The sequence below is a fragment of the Quercus lobata genome, chromosome 2 (genome assembly GCF_001633185.2).
Source record: "Quercus lobata isolate SW786 chromosome 2, ValleyOak3.0 Primary Assembly, whole genome shotgun sequence".
In the NCBI taxonomy this organism is placed as follows: Eukaryota; Viridiplantae; Streptophyta; class Magnoliopsida; order Fagales; family Fagaceae; genus Quercus; species Quercus lobata.
In genome coordinates this window covers 62,878,380-62,895,369 of record NC_044905.1, presented here as the reverse complement: position 1 = coordinate 62,895,369, position 16,990 = coordinate 62,878,380, and the positions used below count along the sequence as shown (strand labels likewise).

At 34.7% G+C, this 16,990-nt stretch overlaps 2 protein-coding genes across 3 annotated transcripts; one reads left to right on the top strand and one right to left on the bottom strand.

Annotated features, from left to right (window-relative positions):
• Window positions 1-6,550: 6,550 nt before the first annotated feature.
• Window positions 6,551-9,822, top strand: LOC115976130 (tetraspanin-2). The gene is made up of 2 exons (XM_031097245.1): window positions 6,551-7,224; window positions 9,255-9,822. The coding sequence occupies exons 1-2, from the start codon at window positions 6,727-6,729 to the stop codon at window positions 9,564-9,566; spliced, it is 810 nt and encodes a 269-aa protein (XP_030953105.1). The 5' UTR covers window positions 6,551-6,726; the 3' UTR covers window positions 9,567-9,822.
• Window positions 9,823-10,475: 653 nt separating this feature from the next.
• On the bottom strand, window positions 10,476-14,998 carry LOC115976129. Of its 2 annotated transcripts, none has more exons than XM_031097243.1 (8): window positions 14,632-14,996; window positions 13,919-13,986; window positions 13,383-13,530; window positions 13,221-13,301; window positions 12,606-12,692; window positions 11,619-11,704; window positions 11,196-11,316; window positions 10,476-10,856 (listed from the first exon to the last, which is right to left on the bottom strand). In XM_031097243.1, the coding sequence occupies exons 1-8, from the start codon at window positions 14,923-14,925 to the stop codon at window positions 10,779-10,781; spliced, it is 963 nt and encodes a 320-aa protein (XP_030953103.1). In that variant the 5' UTR covers window positions 14,926-14,996; the 3' UTR covers window positions 10,476-10,778. The 2 variants fall into 2 exon arrangements, with proteins under 2 accessions (XP_030953103.1, XP_030953104.1); XM_031097244.1 differs by having other exon boundaries at window positions 10,540-10,856; window positions 13,230-13,301; window positions 14,632-14,998.
• Between the last annotated feature and the right edge of the window lie 1,992 nt (window positions 14,999-16,990).

The following is a 16,990-nucleotide window of genomic DNA, read 5'->3' as shown; positions in this document are numbered from 1 at the left end:
GAGCAGCAATGAGGCAGAGATTGGAGAAACTTTGAAGACGAGTTTAAAAGACGCTTGACAGTTTACTTTTCTGTACTACAGATGTAATGGTTGCTTAGGCAGTTTACATTTTGTATAGGCTCGTTTGAGCCCCTTTTTGTATGTTGTAATAATTTTTTATATTAATAAAAATTGTTGTCTGCCTTATTTCGCATGTTATGTCTCTATGTTTTCATAAATTTGCAAGCGCTGCTCGGCACAATAATATAGCATCTAAATCAATGACGACTAAGACCAAAATATTTGATAATAAAATGATGTCGCCATAGCTTTAATAGAAGTGCTTGGCACAATAAGGCCGACCCGTAAAAAATAGTACTTACCCGGAACTAGCCGAGGAGAGAACCGAAGGCTTGATGCCGTGTGAGAAATAACCGTCCGAGGACATATCCCCTGCCAAATGAATAGCCCTCTTATACGACTAAGCGCTGGGGCGTTCCACCCCTTTCCTTACACCTTTATTGGCCTTAACCCTTTATGGTGTTTAAGCCGTGGATGAAGTGACCTGGCATTTTTATCAAGTAACTCTTCTTATGAGATTCAAACCTTTTCTTATCCAAGTGTTTGGTTTTTCCATTGGCTTGGGTCCGAGGACCATACAAGGCCTTGGTTCTGTCCAAAACCTAGTTTTCATTACATCCGGGTAGTTGGTTTCCCCTGAGGCTTGGGTCCGAGGACCATGCAATGCCTTGGTTCTGTCCAAAACCTAGTTTTCCACATCCAGGTAGTTGTTCCCTATGAGGCTTGGGTCCGAAGGACCATGCAATGCCTTGGTTTGTCCAAAAACCTAGTTTCCACATCCAGGTAGTGGTTTTCCTGAGGGCTTGGGTCGAGGACCAGCAATGCCTTGTCTGTCCAAAACCTAGTTTTCATTACATCCAGGTAGTTGTTTCCCCTGGCTTGGTCCGAGGACCATGCAATGCCTTGGTTCTGTCCAAAAACCTAGTTTCATATACATCCAGGTAGTTGGTTTCCCCTGAGGCTTGGGTCCGAGACCAATGCAATGCCTTGGTTCTGTCCAAAACCTAGTTTTCCACATCCAGGTAGTTGGTTTCCCCTGAGGCTTGGGTCCGAGGACCATGCAATGCCTTAGTTCTGTCCAAAACCTAGTTTTCCACATCCAGGTAGTTGGTTTCCCCTGAGGCTTGGGTCCGAGGACCATGCAATGCCTTGGTTCTGTCCAAAACCTAGTTTTCTCCTTGTGCGGGATCTTGACTTTAGGGGAGTTAGCTCCTCAGCCAAGCCCCTAGAGTTTATCCATATGGTTAACGTTGCAAGGTACCTAGTTTACTCTTTACAGGGGACCTTGGCTTTAAGGGAGTTGGCTCCTCAACCAAGCCCCTAATCAAGAAACGTAGTTCCTAACAGAACTTTATACTTAGAACTCTGTAACCAACGGCTAGACATATTGGAGAAACTCTATCGACCCACTTCCTATACCAACACACAAGCCCTCCCCACAGACGGCGCCAATTGTAAGGACGCGTTTCGTGGCGGACCGTAACAGTGTCGGGTTCGCACGTGAAAAGGCCCCTAACAATATCATTTGTAGAGCGTGGGTTTGGAAGGCTAGGCCTTGGTTGATAGGCGGTGGGTTTTTCATGGTGTTCGTACCAGTTTAAGTTTTCCTACACCCCTGGAGTCTTTCTCCTGGAGGTGGGCTGGGAGGCTCAGGTTTCTGGCCATTTTTCCCAACCCCCCTTTTTAGGTTACTTATTTTTCCTTTTATATTTGCCTGCGTTCATTGTCCTTCGTCCACGTATTGGATCAACCTTTCCCAGATTGATACTTGTCCCATCAGCCCATATTCAAAGTCGTTGGGGGTGGTTGTAAAAGCCAAAGAATGCGGCTTTGTCAGGTTCAGAGCATTGAATGGCAGTAAGGGCAGCTTTCCCTGGATATTTTAGATCTTTTTCCGAGTTTCAGTTTTATACCATTTTTACCCTTCTTTACGAGGGGGAACTTTGGGTCTGCCGAGGACTGAACTACCCTCGGCGGTACCCAAAGTCTATTTCGTTGAACTTGGGCCATAATCCTCCTCGGCTTGGCCCATAAATCATTTACACCCTACATATATAGTATGAGATCAATTAAAACGTATTATTTCTTTTCTCAAAAAGAAAAAACTTATTATTTCATAGTAAAGTGTGTATAATTTTAGACTTTAAAAAACTAATTATTATAAAACGTATTATTTCATAGTAGTTAAAAAAAGAAAAAGAAAACAAGAGGCTTGAGAAAGGTAGAGGATGCTAATACAGAGAGTCGGATTTGAATTGCACGATGCAATTATTGTGTAGTTGAGAGATGTAAAATTTTGAAAGATAAAAAAAAAATAAAAAATAAAAGCTAAAAGGTTTAAAAAAATATTATGTAGTTGTGAGATATAAAAATTTGAAAGATAAAAAAAGTTAAAAATTTTTTGATTCAAGAGAATTTTTTATTTTAGTTGTTTTAAGACTACAACAAAATGTTGCAACATTTTCACAACAGTTGTGTTTGCATAGGTTAAAATAAAATATTATACTTGCAGGAGAGGAGCAAAGATTTTTTTTTGGGGGATTGGGGGGAGGAATTGTGGTAATAATATAAGGGGAATTGTGGTACTAATATATTAGTCAAGATAAATTCTCATGTATATGCATAAACATACTACACACATATATGTTGGAAGTATAGTTTTGAAAATTGTCCAAATTGATTAACAAAGTTACAAAGTAATATCAATAAAACAAGATATGCTCAAATTAACTTATAAGCAAAATAGACAAGTGCAAAAGCGTATAAAATTAAGGATTAAGTAAAACTTATTGCCGAGGCACGAAACTAAATCCGTTGTCCTTAAGAAGCGATTTCGCCCCAACTGGAATGAATTTGTCGATGCAAATGGCTCAAGCAGTTGCTCTCTAGGATACAACGGCAACTCTGTTAATGTGCATTCACAAACAGAGTTTCGAACTCGTCACAAATGCCCAAGAGAAAATTTTCAGCAAAAATGGAGGAGCTAAAGTATCAAAGTAATATGTGTTTTATTGTTTTCAATTAATATCATATATGCAGAATTTTGATAGTCTTAGAGCTCTAAAAAAGGAAGTAGCTAAAGATGATTAGAGTGAAAAGGGAAACGCAAAAACAAAGGAATTGATGCCGAAAGCTACTATGTATTTTCTGCAAAACAGGGGAAGGTGCGGCTGACTATTTTTCTAAGGAAATATGAGATCATTGAGGGTTTTGTTTGCTGTCAAAAATTCTCACACCAGCCAAGGAAAATTCTAGAGCATGGGTTTCGGCTTTACAACAAAATATTATGGGCTTAAGCTTTGAACATACCCAATTAATTTTAAAACATACCCAGCAATATAAACCTTAATATTTAAATACTAGAGTAGGTCATAATTTATAAAAATATTGTATACAAAATTATCAACTTTGACTTTTGTATATTCACAAGATAATTTTTTAGGAGAACTTATCATATTTTTAACTTTAATAAGTATACATAAATTGTCTAGTTTGATATTATACATATACAAAAATAAATAAATAAATAAATAATTTTATTATTATTATAAAAAAAAGAACTCATTATCTCCTAAAAAAAATTACGCTTGATGAAAATTCATCTTTTGGCCATTTTCATAGTGAAATTCTTAAAATTTTTATTTTCAATATAAATTACAAAATTATCTACCAAAGCGAATAAAAAAAATTGGTGGAACCATATGAAGACTTTGAAGACACAAATGATTTAAACTTTAGTAGATACAACTATACAAGAGCAAATTTTACCCAAAAAAAAAAAAAAAAAAGAAACTGGAAAATTAAAATTACATTGTTTTTATAACTATTAGACCAATTGACAATTATTGTTTTTGTTTTAAGATCATTATTAGACTAACTCAGATATTTGGATCTCGAGTAATCAAAGACTACTACCGAGAGCACATGTACTCCACTTTATATATATAGAATTTTAACTTAAAGTGTCCATTCCATAACGATTGCTCCTTATTAGTTAGCAGCAGAATTTGAACCCCAAATATTTTTAACCTAAACTGTCCACTCTATAATGATTGCTTGTTAGAGCATTAGAAGTAAGGTTGCTAAATTGACTAAAAAGTCAATTTAGCAACCAATTCCCTTATAACAGCTTCTACGACAAAGAAGCTAAAGATAAAAGTATATGAGTTTTGATAGCAGCCCAATATAGCTCAAAACTCAAAACAAAAAATAATATTTTAATGTAGAGTGTTAAAAAAAAAGTATTTTAATGTATTGATGGTTGTAGTTATTGTTTATTGTGTTAAATATATTATTTTATTGTGTTTTTTATATTATTTTAATGTGTTGAATGTTAATATAAAACTTTTACCATGTTTTATTGTTGACACCTCATTTTGCAATCTATATTTAACCTCACATGGAGAGTAAAAGGGTAATTTCACATTGGGAATATGCATTTTGATTTTGATCATTAAATCCTTAATCTCATTTCATCAAAATGATCTTAATGTTGTAATGATCAAATCAATTGGTTATAAGCCCTAATCGGACTATCAGATTAAAAGTTATCATCAAATCAAGTTTTAATGGCCGAGATGTATTATCACAAATTGAGTCCGGCTATATGTGATTATGAATAATTGATTCAAATTGATTATAATTATAATCAATTTGAGATTAATGACATGTCATAATTTGATTAGCTAAATCTACATTTTATGGTAAGGTTGCACACACTTAATTAATTAGATAGTTAAACATTAATTATTCAATGAGTAATTTGTGAAATTATCTTTTAATTAGGGTAAATTTGGAACTAATTAAGTCTGAAATGAGAGTAATTGGAGCCTATTAATGTTAATTAGAAACTAATTTGGGACCTATTAATGTTAATTGTGCTGAAATTATTTTATAATAAATGACCTATGCTCACCATTTCGTTGATATCTCTCAGAATATTTTGAATCTGTGAATGATGTTAATTTTTCCAGAAATTAGACATCTGGGGCTTCAATTTGAGTACAAGAACGAGTCAATTCCGATCAGAATTGAGGAAGATATGATTTTTTGAATTTGGCTCTACAAGCTGTTACAGTAGTTACGGAAAAACCAAATTTTGCTTGCTCCTCACTTCCACCAATCTCTAAATTTAATGCACCCGATTTCCCCAAAAACTATCTAGGTTCATGATTCTTTGTCAACCCTCATTAAATGACATTCCATTCATATTTTCTCCACTACTACTATAAACCCCCTCTCTCCTCCATTCCAAAGCACACAAAAACTCTCTCTCTTCTCTTCTCTTGAGTTCTAGTAAAGTAAAGTAATTTTGTTATATCTTAGTATTCTTGAGACTCAAGGTATTGAGTAAGACTCACTCTCCTTCTCCTAGTTCTTCTTTTCTCCTCCACCCTTAGGACTTCCACCAAGAGCCTCATTTTCCTTCGTGTGGATCTTGCATGCAAGTATAATCTCTATCCTTAACTCGTTTTTCATATTACTATAATGTTAATTTAAGATTAGAGCATGTTAGTGTTTATTTAAATTCCTTGAATGTGTTTGAATGTTCTTATGTGTTCTTCACATGTTTTTGGTTGTTCATCACATATTCATGCATAACACTAGTTTTGATCTTAAATCCACATGAAAAATATGTTTGTTTAATAATTCTTTCAAATCCTTGAATCTAGGATATCACTATCCACACACATTTACTAGAATTATTTTTTTCAATCCAAATTAAATGTTTAATAAATTGAATTAGGGATTATCACATGCATACTCATTAAATTTAACATTTAAATTGATTGATAACATATTGGATGATGTGATATGAATGTTGGCTACCATATTCTAGAAGACCGTATTCACCGGGTAAGGTGGGTGCCTAACCCCTTCCCATCTTATAACATAGCCACCGATCTTAGATCAAGAGTTAATAGATCAAATACTTATCCATGTAATTTTCAATTTTTAGATTGTAACTAGGAAATAAAGTTATGTATTTTATCTTAGATTGTATCTAAGCCCAAAGCCATGTAATTTCCTATAATCAATATAAATTCAATTTCAAATTAATAAAACGAAGAATTTTTTAATTTTGGTTTTCTTATTTATTCCAATAATTAAATAAGTGACGTCTCCATTATAAACCCTTAATTTAGAGGAAAAAATATAATCAGTCAAACTTCTATTTTGAGAGGCAATAACACGATTCTACCCATTCACGTGGGTTTGGCCTAATACCATAAAAAGGGATCTTGGACACAATTATAAAGTAGATTATTAAAATAAATAAAATAGTATTTTAGGCTGCTATAAGAGTTAAATTTTTTAGACGGTAAATGTGAATATGCTCTTACCGACCAGCGGTTTGGCTTGCGGATTGAGTTTGAACCGAAAAGCGTACTCCACTTGACTCTCGTATAACATACGCTAATTGTGATACCTCTTGGTCCAAGACAACTAAAAATATACTAGAGGTGTGAAACCAAGAATTTCACCCAAAAAAAAAAGTGTGAAACCAAGAAAGCACTACAAAAAGTCCTAAAAACTCCAAACCCACGAACCCATATCTTTTCATCACTCGCTACTCTCCTTTCCCTCACACTGTCTCTCTCTCTCTCTCTCTCTCTCTATTAAACTCTCTCTTTTAGTCCAAAACTTGTAACCAATTCAATAACCATGGGAGTGAGCAACAACATAACAGCAATACTGAACTTCATAGCCTTCCTAGCCTCCATCCCCATCATAGCCGCAGGCATATGGCTAGCTTCAAAGCCAGACAACGAGTGCACCCACTACTTCCGATGGCCTGTGGTCATCCTAGGCTTTCTCATCCTCCTCGTCTCTCTGGCTGGCTTTGTCGGTGCTTACTGGAACAAGCAGGGTCTCTTGGCTTTTTACCTCATATGCATGGCCATTCTCATCGCTCTCCTCCTTATCCTCCTTATCTTCGCCTTCACTGTCACGCGCCAAGATGGCACCTATTCTGTGCCTGGTAGAGGCTACAAGGAGTACAGGATTGATGGGTTCTCACAGTGGCTCAGGGACCATGTAACCAGTTCTGATAATTGGGGTAAGATTAGGTCCTGTTTGGCTGAGTCTAATGTTTGTGCTAGGCTTACCCAGAATTACATCACTTCTGATCAGTTCTTCTCTGCTAATATCTCTCCTCTTCAGGCAAGTCTTTCACTACTTTACTCTCTCACTACAAGTTTTTAGAGTAAATGGATCAATTATTTGAAAAACAACACTAAAGTTAAAAGGGTCTCTAACATTGGGTAATATTTTAGGCAATTTACTTTTTAGGCATGGGTGTTATTGGCTTTTAAGACTTTTTTGATGGAAAAAGATGTATACTTTTTTTCATTAGTTTAATTTGGTGGTTAGGTTAAGAATTTTTTAAGATGTATATGATAGATGGGAAATTTTAATTTGCCGTTGGTTTACGGAGAAAGTAGAAAACAATAGCTACATTGTGTATTGTATAAGATTGAATGTCAATTTGGTGCATCCAAACTAGACTTTGAGGTTTTACACTTAACTAAATGCCACCGCTGCGCCGTTGTGTCAGTGGCTATCATTGACGACTTTTTGGTCCCAAAGATAATGGATAATTTCTAAAGCAGCTTCTGTAGCCCAAGAACAAATTCTTACCTTGACTTGCAGGTTGAGACGTACGTTTCTGTTGCTTACTAGCTAGACCATTGGGTTTTTTTTTTTTTGGTTAAAAAAAAAAACATGTTTTAAGTCTACAATATTATTATGGGTTGAAGTAGTAAAATGCCAAAACTAATTGGTCTTAACTTGAAAATAAATAATAATTATCATGACGTGGGCACGGTAGGATAAAATTCTATAATATATATATATATATATATGTAACATTTTTTTTTTAATAATCGCAATAACATATAACTTATAGTTATGTAGACACCTACTAAGATATAAAATTTTTAACACTTTTTTACTTTTATTATTTTTTTTCACAAAGTTCAAATGACAATGTCGTGATTAATGCATAATAAAAATGTTATGATTCACATGAAAATAATGTTATACGAATTACAAATTCTCACTTAGTAAATTGCAAAAAAAAAAAAAATTGTAAAAAAGTTTATATTCCTTAAATTTAAGGTTCGATTCATCATACATTTGAGATTTAAATTTTTTATTTTTTATAGAAAATTTGAGATTTATAAGATGAAGAGATATTTGCATATTATAATGGGAGAGATTTCTATGTTATAAGGAATATATATATATATATATATATGCAGGCTGTAGCTTCAGTTGGGATAATTATCAGTTTATCACCTGTTTTGGATATGTATCACTTGCCAAGATTAACTTATGGCTGATTTTAACGTTATTTGCAATTCTGAAATCTGAACATGGTGGTTTAATTTACGATTGTAATTCATGATGAAATTGAAGTGGGTGCACGAATTCAGTTGAGTAGGACACGACGAGAGGTTGAAACTTCAAATCCTAGTCCAGTTCTACCTTATAATAAAGAGTTCATTTGGACCCACTAAAAAGTTAATTTTATAGCTAAGCAGTAGGCCACGAAATTCATGCTTACCTTACCCTACTCTGTACTAGGGAATCAATGCGGTCCATGCTTGAGTGCTGGACTATTCTTTATCTATGCGAGCTCTAGATCAGCATGACTTAAGAATGAGTTAGAAGTAAGAGTGTTGCTTCAGAGTTCAATCATTATAAATTTTACTACATAAATTTTATATGTTATCAATCACCAGAAAAGAAAAGAAAAGGTGCTGTTGAAATGACACCAATCACGTTGTTCGATTTGTAAACCTTTTATAATAAAATTTATAGTAAATTTAACATTTTGCTTAGAAAGAAAACATCCCAGGCTGTGTGGGGTCTCCCCTATGATCTAATGGAAGGAACTTGTTCCCATCAGTGTTTGTGCCAAGAGTGAGGTACCTTCCAAAGCTATTATTATGATAAATTATGAAATATAGACCTGATTAAAGTAATATAACCAACCTAGAATGATTGAGTCATGGTTTTGTCTTTATTGCAGAAGATAAAAGAGATGGTTATGGTTGCCAGCTTTTGCTTATATACTGACATTTTTTTGTGGGGGCGTTTATCCTTTTTGCCTTTTGTTGTTTCTCTATTGTTGTTATTATCACTGTATTTTTCTTGAACAATAAGTTTTAGTTCTTTTGGTGTTACAGTCAGGATGTTGTAAACCTCCAACAGCTTGTGGGTTCAATTATGTGAACCCAACGTTGTGGGTAAACCCAGCGAACCAATTGGCTGACCCAGACTGCCTCTTGTGGAGCAATGACCAGAGCTTACTGTGCTATAATTGTAACTCCTGCAAGGCTGGTCTGTTGGGGAACCTGAGAAAAGAATGGAGGAAAGTCAATGTGATTCTAATTGTGGCAGTGGTGGTGCTCATATGGGTCTATGTCATTGCCTGCAGTGCCTTCAAGAATGCCCAAACTGAGGACCTTTTCCGCCGCTACAAACAGGGTTGGGTTTGATCTTGGTCCCAAACACATTCCCACTTGTCATAGGTGTTGGTATTGGTTTGTGTTCTTTTCTTAATCCTTTGATGAAAAGTGTCTTTTTCAGTTTTCACCACCAGTGTATATATTCCTCTGTTCTTTTCTATCTAGAATGAAACATAGAGTGAAAAGCAAGTTGGGAAAAAAGAGTTTGCAAATCCTGAGTAGTGACTATTTTATGTAATTTTCTGTTGAAAATGAGAATAGAATCCAAATAATTAGCTTTCCGTGAGTGTAAGATTCTTCTATTTTCAATGGTGGTGGTTGCTTCTTAGATAAAGTTCATTACTTTCAAGCTTCAATAATTAACACTTAATTGCAGACATCATCACATGCAAGAGCACTCACATCAATTAAGCCTTTTTATATGTGTGTGCTTAGGTAAAAGGCACCGACATCACCAACTAGGAAGGAGATAATGAGCGCTTTCCAATGTTTCAAGATCTCCCATACATATTTCTTATACATGATTATGATATAAGAAACTGTCAGTGAGGTTGGTAGTGTAAACATGTTTTGTGTAGGGCTGAGGAAACAGGCATTTTTTTTTAAGTGTTTCAAGATCTTGAGCTACTATTAATCTATTCATAGTTACAGAGCAAGAAACAAGAAATTAGCACCGAGTACACATTGCATGTGCAGCTAGAACATACCTGAATTACCAAGCAACAAATACTATGGACACACCTAATTTCACAACTTGCTGAAGTGGTCGATTGTCCATCAATCATAATTGACTACTCTAGCATGTTGTAAAATTGGGTGTGTTCCATATTTTATTCATTACTGGGTTAGTAAGCATCTTTGAAATCAAGGCTCTTGTTTTTAAAAGAAGTATTTTATACTACAATACCAAATTATATGCTCAGATGGCACTCCAGTCCAGAAAAAATAAAACGATGGTAGTAATAATCAAGTAATTTAACAGCCACCGACATCAAAGTATCAAACAACTTCCCCTATAATAGAATTATATATTGCAACCAAAAATGCCCCTTAAGCTTATTTAGACTGCAGATTAGAATATATAAAATATCGCTCCTCTCCCCTCTTCAACGTATTTTCAGCTCTATTACAAAAAGTGGAACCATCGCCATTAAATTACATGCATGTTACAAAGAAATTATTCCCAGAATTATGCTACTAATTAGAAGACAGAGAACCACAAATCCTCAAATTTGTTCTCTCCTAAGCCGTGGATACCTTTCTAGAGTATACGATGTACATAGGATCTGAGCGTCCGGGATTAGGAGAGATATCCACAGCCTGCAGACAAATGCAACATAGTTAGTGGCTTACCCTATATATGGGGGCTCACGAAGGGATATATGCTTAGTGTGTATGAGCACAAGCTAGCACACACACTCTGAGCATTTCTATAGAAGAACCAGAGGTAAGTAAATTTATGGAGGAAGAAGTCTGGAAAGAGAATAACGTGACAGTGGTTACTGCCAAGTGCCAAGTGACTAGTTGTCCTCAAAATTAACTGATCAACAGGTGAGCAATATGATGCATTTATCTGAGAACATTTTTATGGCTATTCTCCAATTGCCACTTGCTTTAGAGAGGACCAAAAAGAAAATGTAGAACTCAGATGTTAATTACCTGGGGAGGTTCAAATCCTCCAGCATAATGGAAATATGATCCAACAATCAAAACATGATCAGCATCACCAGTTGACGTCCATATTGAAATTGCTTTTGTAAAAAAGCAACGGTTGGAAAAGCTGGTTTGTAATCAATATCACGAAGTTAGAAATGCAGACATGCAAGATAAGAAAAGAAAGATGAGCTTTGAATAGGGAGCAAATGTGCATGACAGAGCTTTATTTGTTTCGGTGCAAAATGAAATAGGAAAAGATTTTTGCGCATGCTGACATATCAGGCAATACATCATTTGAGTATGTAGAATTTACCAAGTTATATTGTTAAAATTTCCATGACTTCATTGAAACAGATAGTTTTATCAGATAACAACAATTGTAGTTAGTCTTACTTTTAACTTAATTGAAAATGGACAAAATTTCACCTCATTATGGCCAGTCCACCTGGCTTAAGAACCCGGCGCATCTCCTTGAAAATATCTAAAGGCTTTGTTAGATAATCAACACTGACCTGCCGGTTGTAAAGAATTCAGATACCAGAGCATGTTAAAACATTATTTCTTTAACAGCACACTTAATAAGGAGTTATTTGGACAGATCTCGCACATATAAAAAACTTTAAGACAGAAATCTTAGCACAGATTGGATGGGTAGCAAATTTCTAAGTAGAGAACAATCACAGCACAAGTTTGCCACCACAAGTTCTAGGAGAACAAAAACATAAAACATGAACTCCCACTGTTCCCTTCAAATTGCCCTTCTCCACCAAAAAAGGAAAAAAAGTTCTGTGATTTATGTAATTTAGATGCTTGAAAATAAAAAAGGCCTTAGGTTGTCATTAAGATGAATCGCTCAAACCTCTGCTTCAGCAGACTGCAGTGAAATTATACAAAAATAATGGTACATGATTAATTCCCTGCTAAAGCAAATTATATGAGTTCATATCTAAAAAGTTGTCATTTAAGGCCAATCACAGTGCTTTTAGTCAGCTGATTGACAAATGGGGTGGGAAATTTCATCAATAAACACACATGAATAAATTCCAGCAAGACAAGTTTTTGAAATTATGCACATAAAGATATTACTCTATTTTTCAATCTTACATGGTAGCTGCAAATTCACTACACAATGAAATCATTGTAGTCTATAGTTCTCGTAGAACTAGAGAGCATTTCTGTTGTAAATATCCCCAACAGTTTTCAGATCTAGTGAGGCTAGCCACACCTTTAAGATCATACCAATTGAAGCCTAAGCTTTAACAAGAATTTATAAATAAAAAAACTTGGTTAAGTGCAGACATACTACTATTCCAAAGAGAATTTTCAAAATTTAAATGCTAAACATGCACTGCTTGCACTTGTTACTGAAATGGAGGATAAATAATGTGAGAGAGAGGAAAATTTTGTACATACCACATTAGTAATAACATCAAAGGAATTATCTTCAAAAGGGATTTTAGGGTTCAGATTTAAGTCTTGCACAGCATACTCAGTCAGAACCTGCAGAGTCAGTAGTTTGAATTAGATGTGTCTAGGTTCATAACTACCATTTCTGCATCAGCAAATATGAAATGCACACAAACCATAATCTAAATTTTTTTTTGGTGGAAAAAATCTAATATTTAAGACCTCTCACTGTTAGTCCATACATACATGTGTACACTTTATTTTATATTATTACATATGATATGTTACCCACGAATGCATGCTGTTGATTGAATTTCTGCGGATCATAACTATTTCATGGCGCGCCTCTTTAGAGGGCTAGGGTTCTCTTGTTGAATTTTACACAAGATATTACCATATGGGAATTAGCTTAAATTTCGATAAATCTCACTTACCAATTACATTCAAGCAGTGGGACCCTAATTGAGAGTAAATAATTATATATAACTGCACTTATCAAATTCAGCCTAAAAAAGGGGCACAAAGTTCAAACTTTGGATTGTTTGATTATAGGTCAGTCATCAAAAAACATCACCACCAATGGTTAGCAAAAGGATATAACAAATAAAAGCATGATCTCACCGGATTCACCTTCAGCTCTTCTTCATTCATGCCTAATCCAACTATCCGATCTTGCTTGTATCCTGCTGGGAAATGGCTGACCTAAATATAAGGTTGATAATGAGGTTATGACAACATAAATATGTGAAATAACAAGACCTAAAGATTTAAGAAATTTCTTACCCAACTGCTACACATATCCAAGATGCTTACTCCTGGAGTGTTGCTAGGAGGAAAGACCTCTGAGTAATACTTGGTCAGTGCAGCAATGGCAGGATCATCAATATGTGTTACCAAGCGTGGGGTTTCGTAGAACAATGAATCTGGTGACCTACAGAAATCAATTGTAATGCTTCAGAGATACACAATTTAATCCTAGTACTTAACCTGAGCAATACAGCACTGGAATTTCAGTTTGATTGTAGCTTCTTTAGAAACCAAAAGCCAACCCTAACAGTTTCTCCAGATTCCAATTTCTTATTATATGGCTTTTTTAACAAAATGAAATTGCAGAATACTATTTCACACTACCAGGCCTACATCAGGGATTGAAAATTGTGGTTAATATAAGCTGCTATAGATTGTCAAGGAAATGAAGTCACTTCAGGCATTAAAAACAGAACACTCAAAAGCACAAAAGCAAATTCAAAACCCTAAGAAATAAACAGGACTGAGAACAGAAATTGATGCCAATAAAAAATTTAGTTTAGAGCCTTTACTCATCAAAGCGCTGGAAGTCCTCCTCTTTGAAGGGGAACTGCTCTGGCCATTCCACATTCTTCAATATCTTTGAGAGGGAGATAAAATGCAGATTGTTGGCAATGTCATCAAGTATGAAAAAGAACAATAAAATTCAAGCAACAATTTAAACAATTCAGAGCCTAGTACATTATCCTTTAGCAATGGCCTTGGAAGTTGGTACCCTGAATTGGCACTATGTAAATTTAATTTGCAGAATAGAATCCAAGTATTTCAGATAACCACTATACAATTGGTTTGATAAAAACAATGATATCCACTGCACAATTTTTTATTTCATGTTTGGAATTCTTGTCTGCACTAATGTCTATCCCCATTTTTTCAGCATGAATCGATCACAATGATTCCAAAACGAAAAGACCAAGCACTAAAATATCTAAATTAATAATCAATGAACAAAATTCATCAATGCACCACCCATTAAATTAATTGTCTTCTTTATATTACCATCCACCAATTCTCGAAATAACCAAATAATACCAGCCCAGAAGCTAAACAAATGCAATTAATCAAATTCCCAGAAACCAAACCAAGAAACATGGATTACTCTTTGAAAATTCAAGTCTATCACAGCATTTCATCAATACAGTACCAACCAGTCTTCAAAATTGAACATGCAAGAAAACCCAGAAACTAAACCAACATTCAAGTAAATGAATGGTGAAAGATTTACCTCTTCAACAGCACCCTTTTGTCTAGCAAAGGCAATGAAAGAATTCCCTCCAACAGAACCACCAGCCATGCTCATATACTGAGTCCAAAATGAAAACCCAAGTCCCAATATCAAGCGCCGATGGGCTCTGCCTCCTCCTCCTCCACTTGTCCACTTCTTCAGTGCTTTTGATAGACTAGGATGTACAGAACCAATGGCACAAGTGACTGAGTAAGAGGATGAACAAGGATACACACCACCAGCTAGAACTACTGGCAGCCTGTGATGTATTCTGAGTCCAATACGATTGGCCATATTTGACCTTCACTCGGACACGTTAGTATGTTTACTATTCAACTTTTGCTTACGTACGTATGGTTATATTATATAAACGTTGGAACATCTGTACGATGAGTATGTACAGTGTTTGGTCATGGCTTGGAATTTTTTGATCACATACTAGTGATGGACATGCAGTTACGTGGCTATGTGTTCAATCTCAATTGTCTAATATGGATTTCTTAGCCCAAAAATTATGTCTTTTATTATATGGATGATGGATCATTGGAATTATCTTATATGGATTTCTTAGCCCCAAAGAAAAGGTCTTATATGGATCATGGGAATATAATTTTCGTTGTAACTTGTAAGATCACTTATCCGAAAGGCAAAAGGTTGACTCATTAAAAAACAAAAACAAAAAAAAAAAAAAACCGAAAGGTTGATCATAAATTTGGAGAATTTGTTTCTACACGGAAACTAGACTTTTGAGAACTAATTTTGGACTGGGAAGAAAAAAAAAGTCTTAAGCACATATGGCACGAAAGAAAATTCGATTTGATTTTGATAATCCGTGGGCCAAAAAAAAAAAGTCTTATATGGTTGAAGGGAATAGAAATTTCCTCCAAATTATTTTATTTAAAAAAAATAGTCTAAATCAGAAGCAAAACTTCTTTGACTGACCAAGTCATTAATTAAGTAACAATTTAATTTAAATAGTTATTTACAATTGTCTAAACCTCCAATAAATAATTGACATTTTCAAAGTGAATGTGGATGGGACAATCTCTAAAGATAGGTTATGAATGCCGGAGAAAGAGAAATCATGGCAGCAAAAGGAGGACTCCAAATTGTAAAAGAGTTGGGTCTCCCAAAAAAACAAAAAATTAGGAGACAAGGCTCCTTATTGGTGATGGTGGGTGCTTTTACTAAGGCAAAAGCAAAATTGTAATCCATTTGGAATCATAATTGAAAACGAGCATTAAAAGAGAATTTATCAAATGTGAGTAAGTTCATGAAAAGAATTTGTAAAGAAATAGTTCAAACGTTAGCAGTGGCACAGGAGGCCACAAAAATAGAAAATCCAAAACCTCATAAGCAAGCCCATGCGTAGGCCACAAATAAAATATAGAAAAACAAAAATAACTGATTGATCATACTGTATTTGCTCAAAATTTTATCCTAATTACTTCAAACCATGAAAAATATTCTGATTTCATTAAATGCTAATTAGCGAGATTACTCAAATTTAGTAAGCTCTTCAATGGGTCGTTTTCCCTAAAAATGCATAGAAAAGCTGGTTTGGCTAATCCGATAGATTATCCAAATTGGATTGGTATAATAACCCAAAAAAGGCAATAACTTAAGGCTGCCATCCTTCTAAAAATCCAGCAACCAAGAACTCCCAATAAGATGAATATTAGACATGTTCCTGACCTATTAAAGCATTGTCCCAAAGTCATGCATTAATCAAATTTTATCTATCTCACCAACCACATTCATACCTTTAACTTAAGCCCAATCTTCTAAGGGTCTGTTTGGAATTCGTTTATTTTGTTGAAACTAAATTTTTTTTTGCTGAAAGTACTTTATATAAAAGTAAAAGTTAGCTAAAATAATACAGTAAAACTCATGAATAGTACCAAAAAGTGCAGTATGCCCATAAATAGTAGCAAAAATCATTTTTACCAAACACACACTAATTGTAAGAAGCGGATTTCCAAATTAAGTTACTCTTTTGTGTGTGCAGTAGCATGAATAAGTCTCTTTCTCCTTCACCATCTTCTTTTTTTCCCCCTCATTGTATTATGATTTTAATATAGCAAGGGTTATTTTTTTCAATTGATGTCTTCCCTTTTGTGAGCAAGTGTATTTGAGAGGTTCTTCATGAAGTATCACTAGCCTCCTTTTTTTTTGTAGTGGAGTGAGTAGTGGGCTTGTCTCTTTTAGATTTTTGAGCCTACATTAATAGGCCTAAAATTCCCTTTACTTTTTGTAAGGACTCAATTTGTAACGATCCCAAATTCGTATTGGGTTCGAACGTTAAAGGCCCAAACAATAAATTTGTAGAGCGTGGATATTAAAGAACTAGGTTAACTCC

Excerpts from the sequence above, each read along its gene's own strand:
- LOC115976130 (XM_031097245.1), top strand. The coding sequence starts at position 6,727 with ATGGGAGTGAGCAACAACATAACAGCAATACTGAACTTCATAGCCTTC. Across the intron at positions 7,225-9,254 it reads CTAATATCTCTCCTCTTCAG|TCAGGATGTTGTAAACCTCC; the intron begins GCAAGTCTTTCA and ends TTGGTGTTACAG.
- LOC115976129 (XM_031097243.1), bottom strand. The coding sequence starts at position 14,925 with ATGGCCAATCGTATTGGACTCAGAATACATCACAGGCTGCCAGTAGTT. Across the intron at positions 13,531-13,918 it reads GACTTCCAGCGCTTTGATGA|GTCACCAGATTCATTGTTCT; the intron begins GTAAAGGCTCTA and ends TGATTTCTGTAG. Across the intron at positions 13,302-13,382 it reads TGGATATGTGTAGCAGTTGG|GTCAGCCATTTCCCAGCAGG; the intron begins GTAAGAAATTTC and ends CCTTATATTTAG.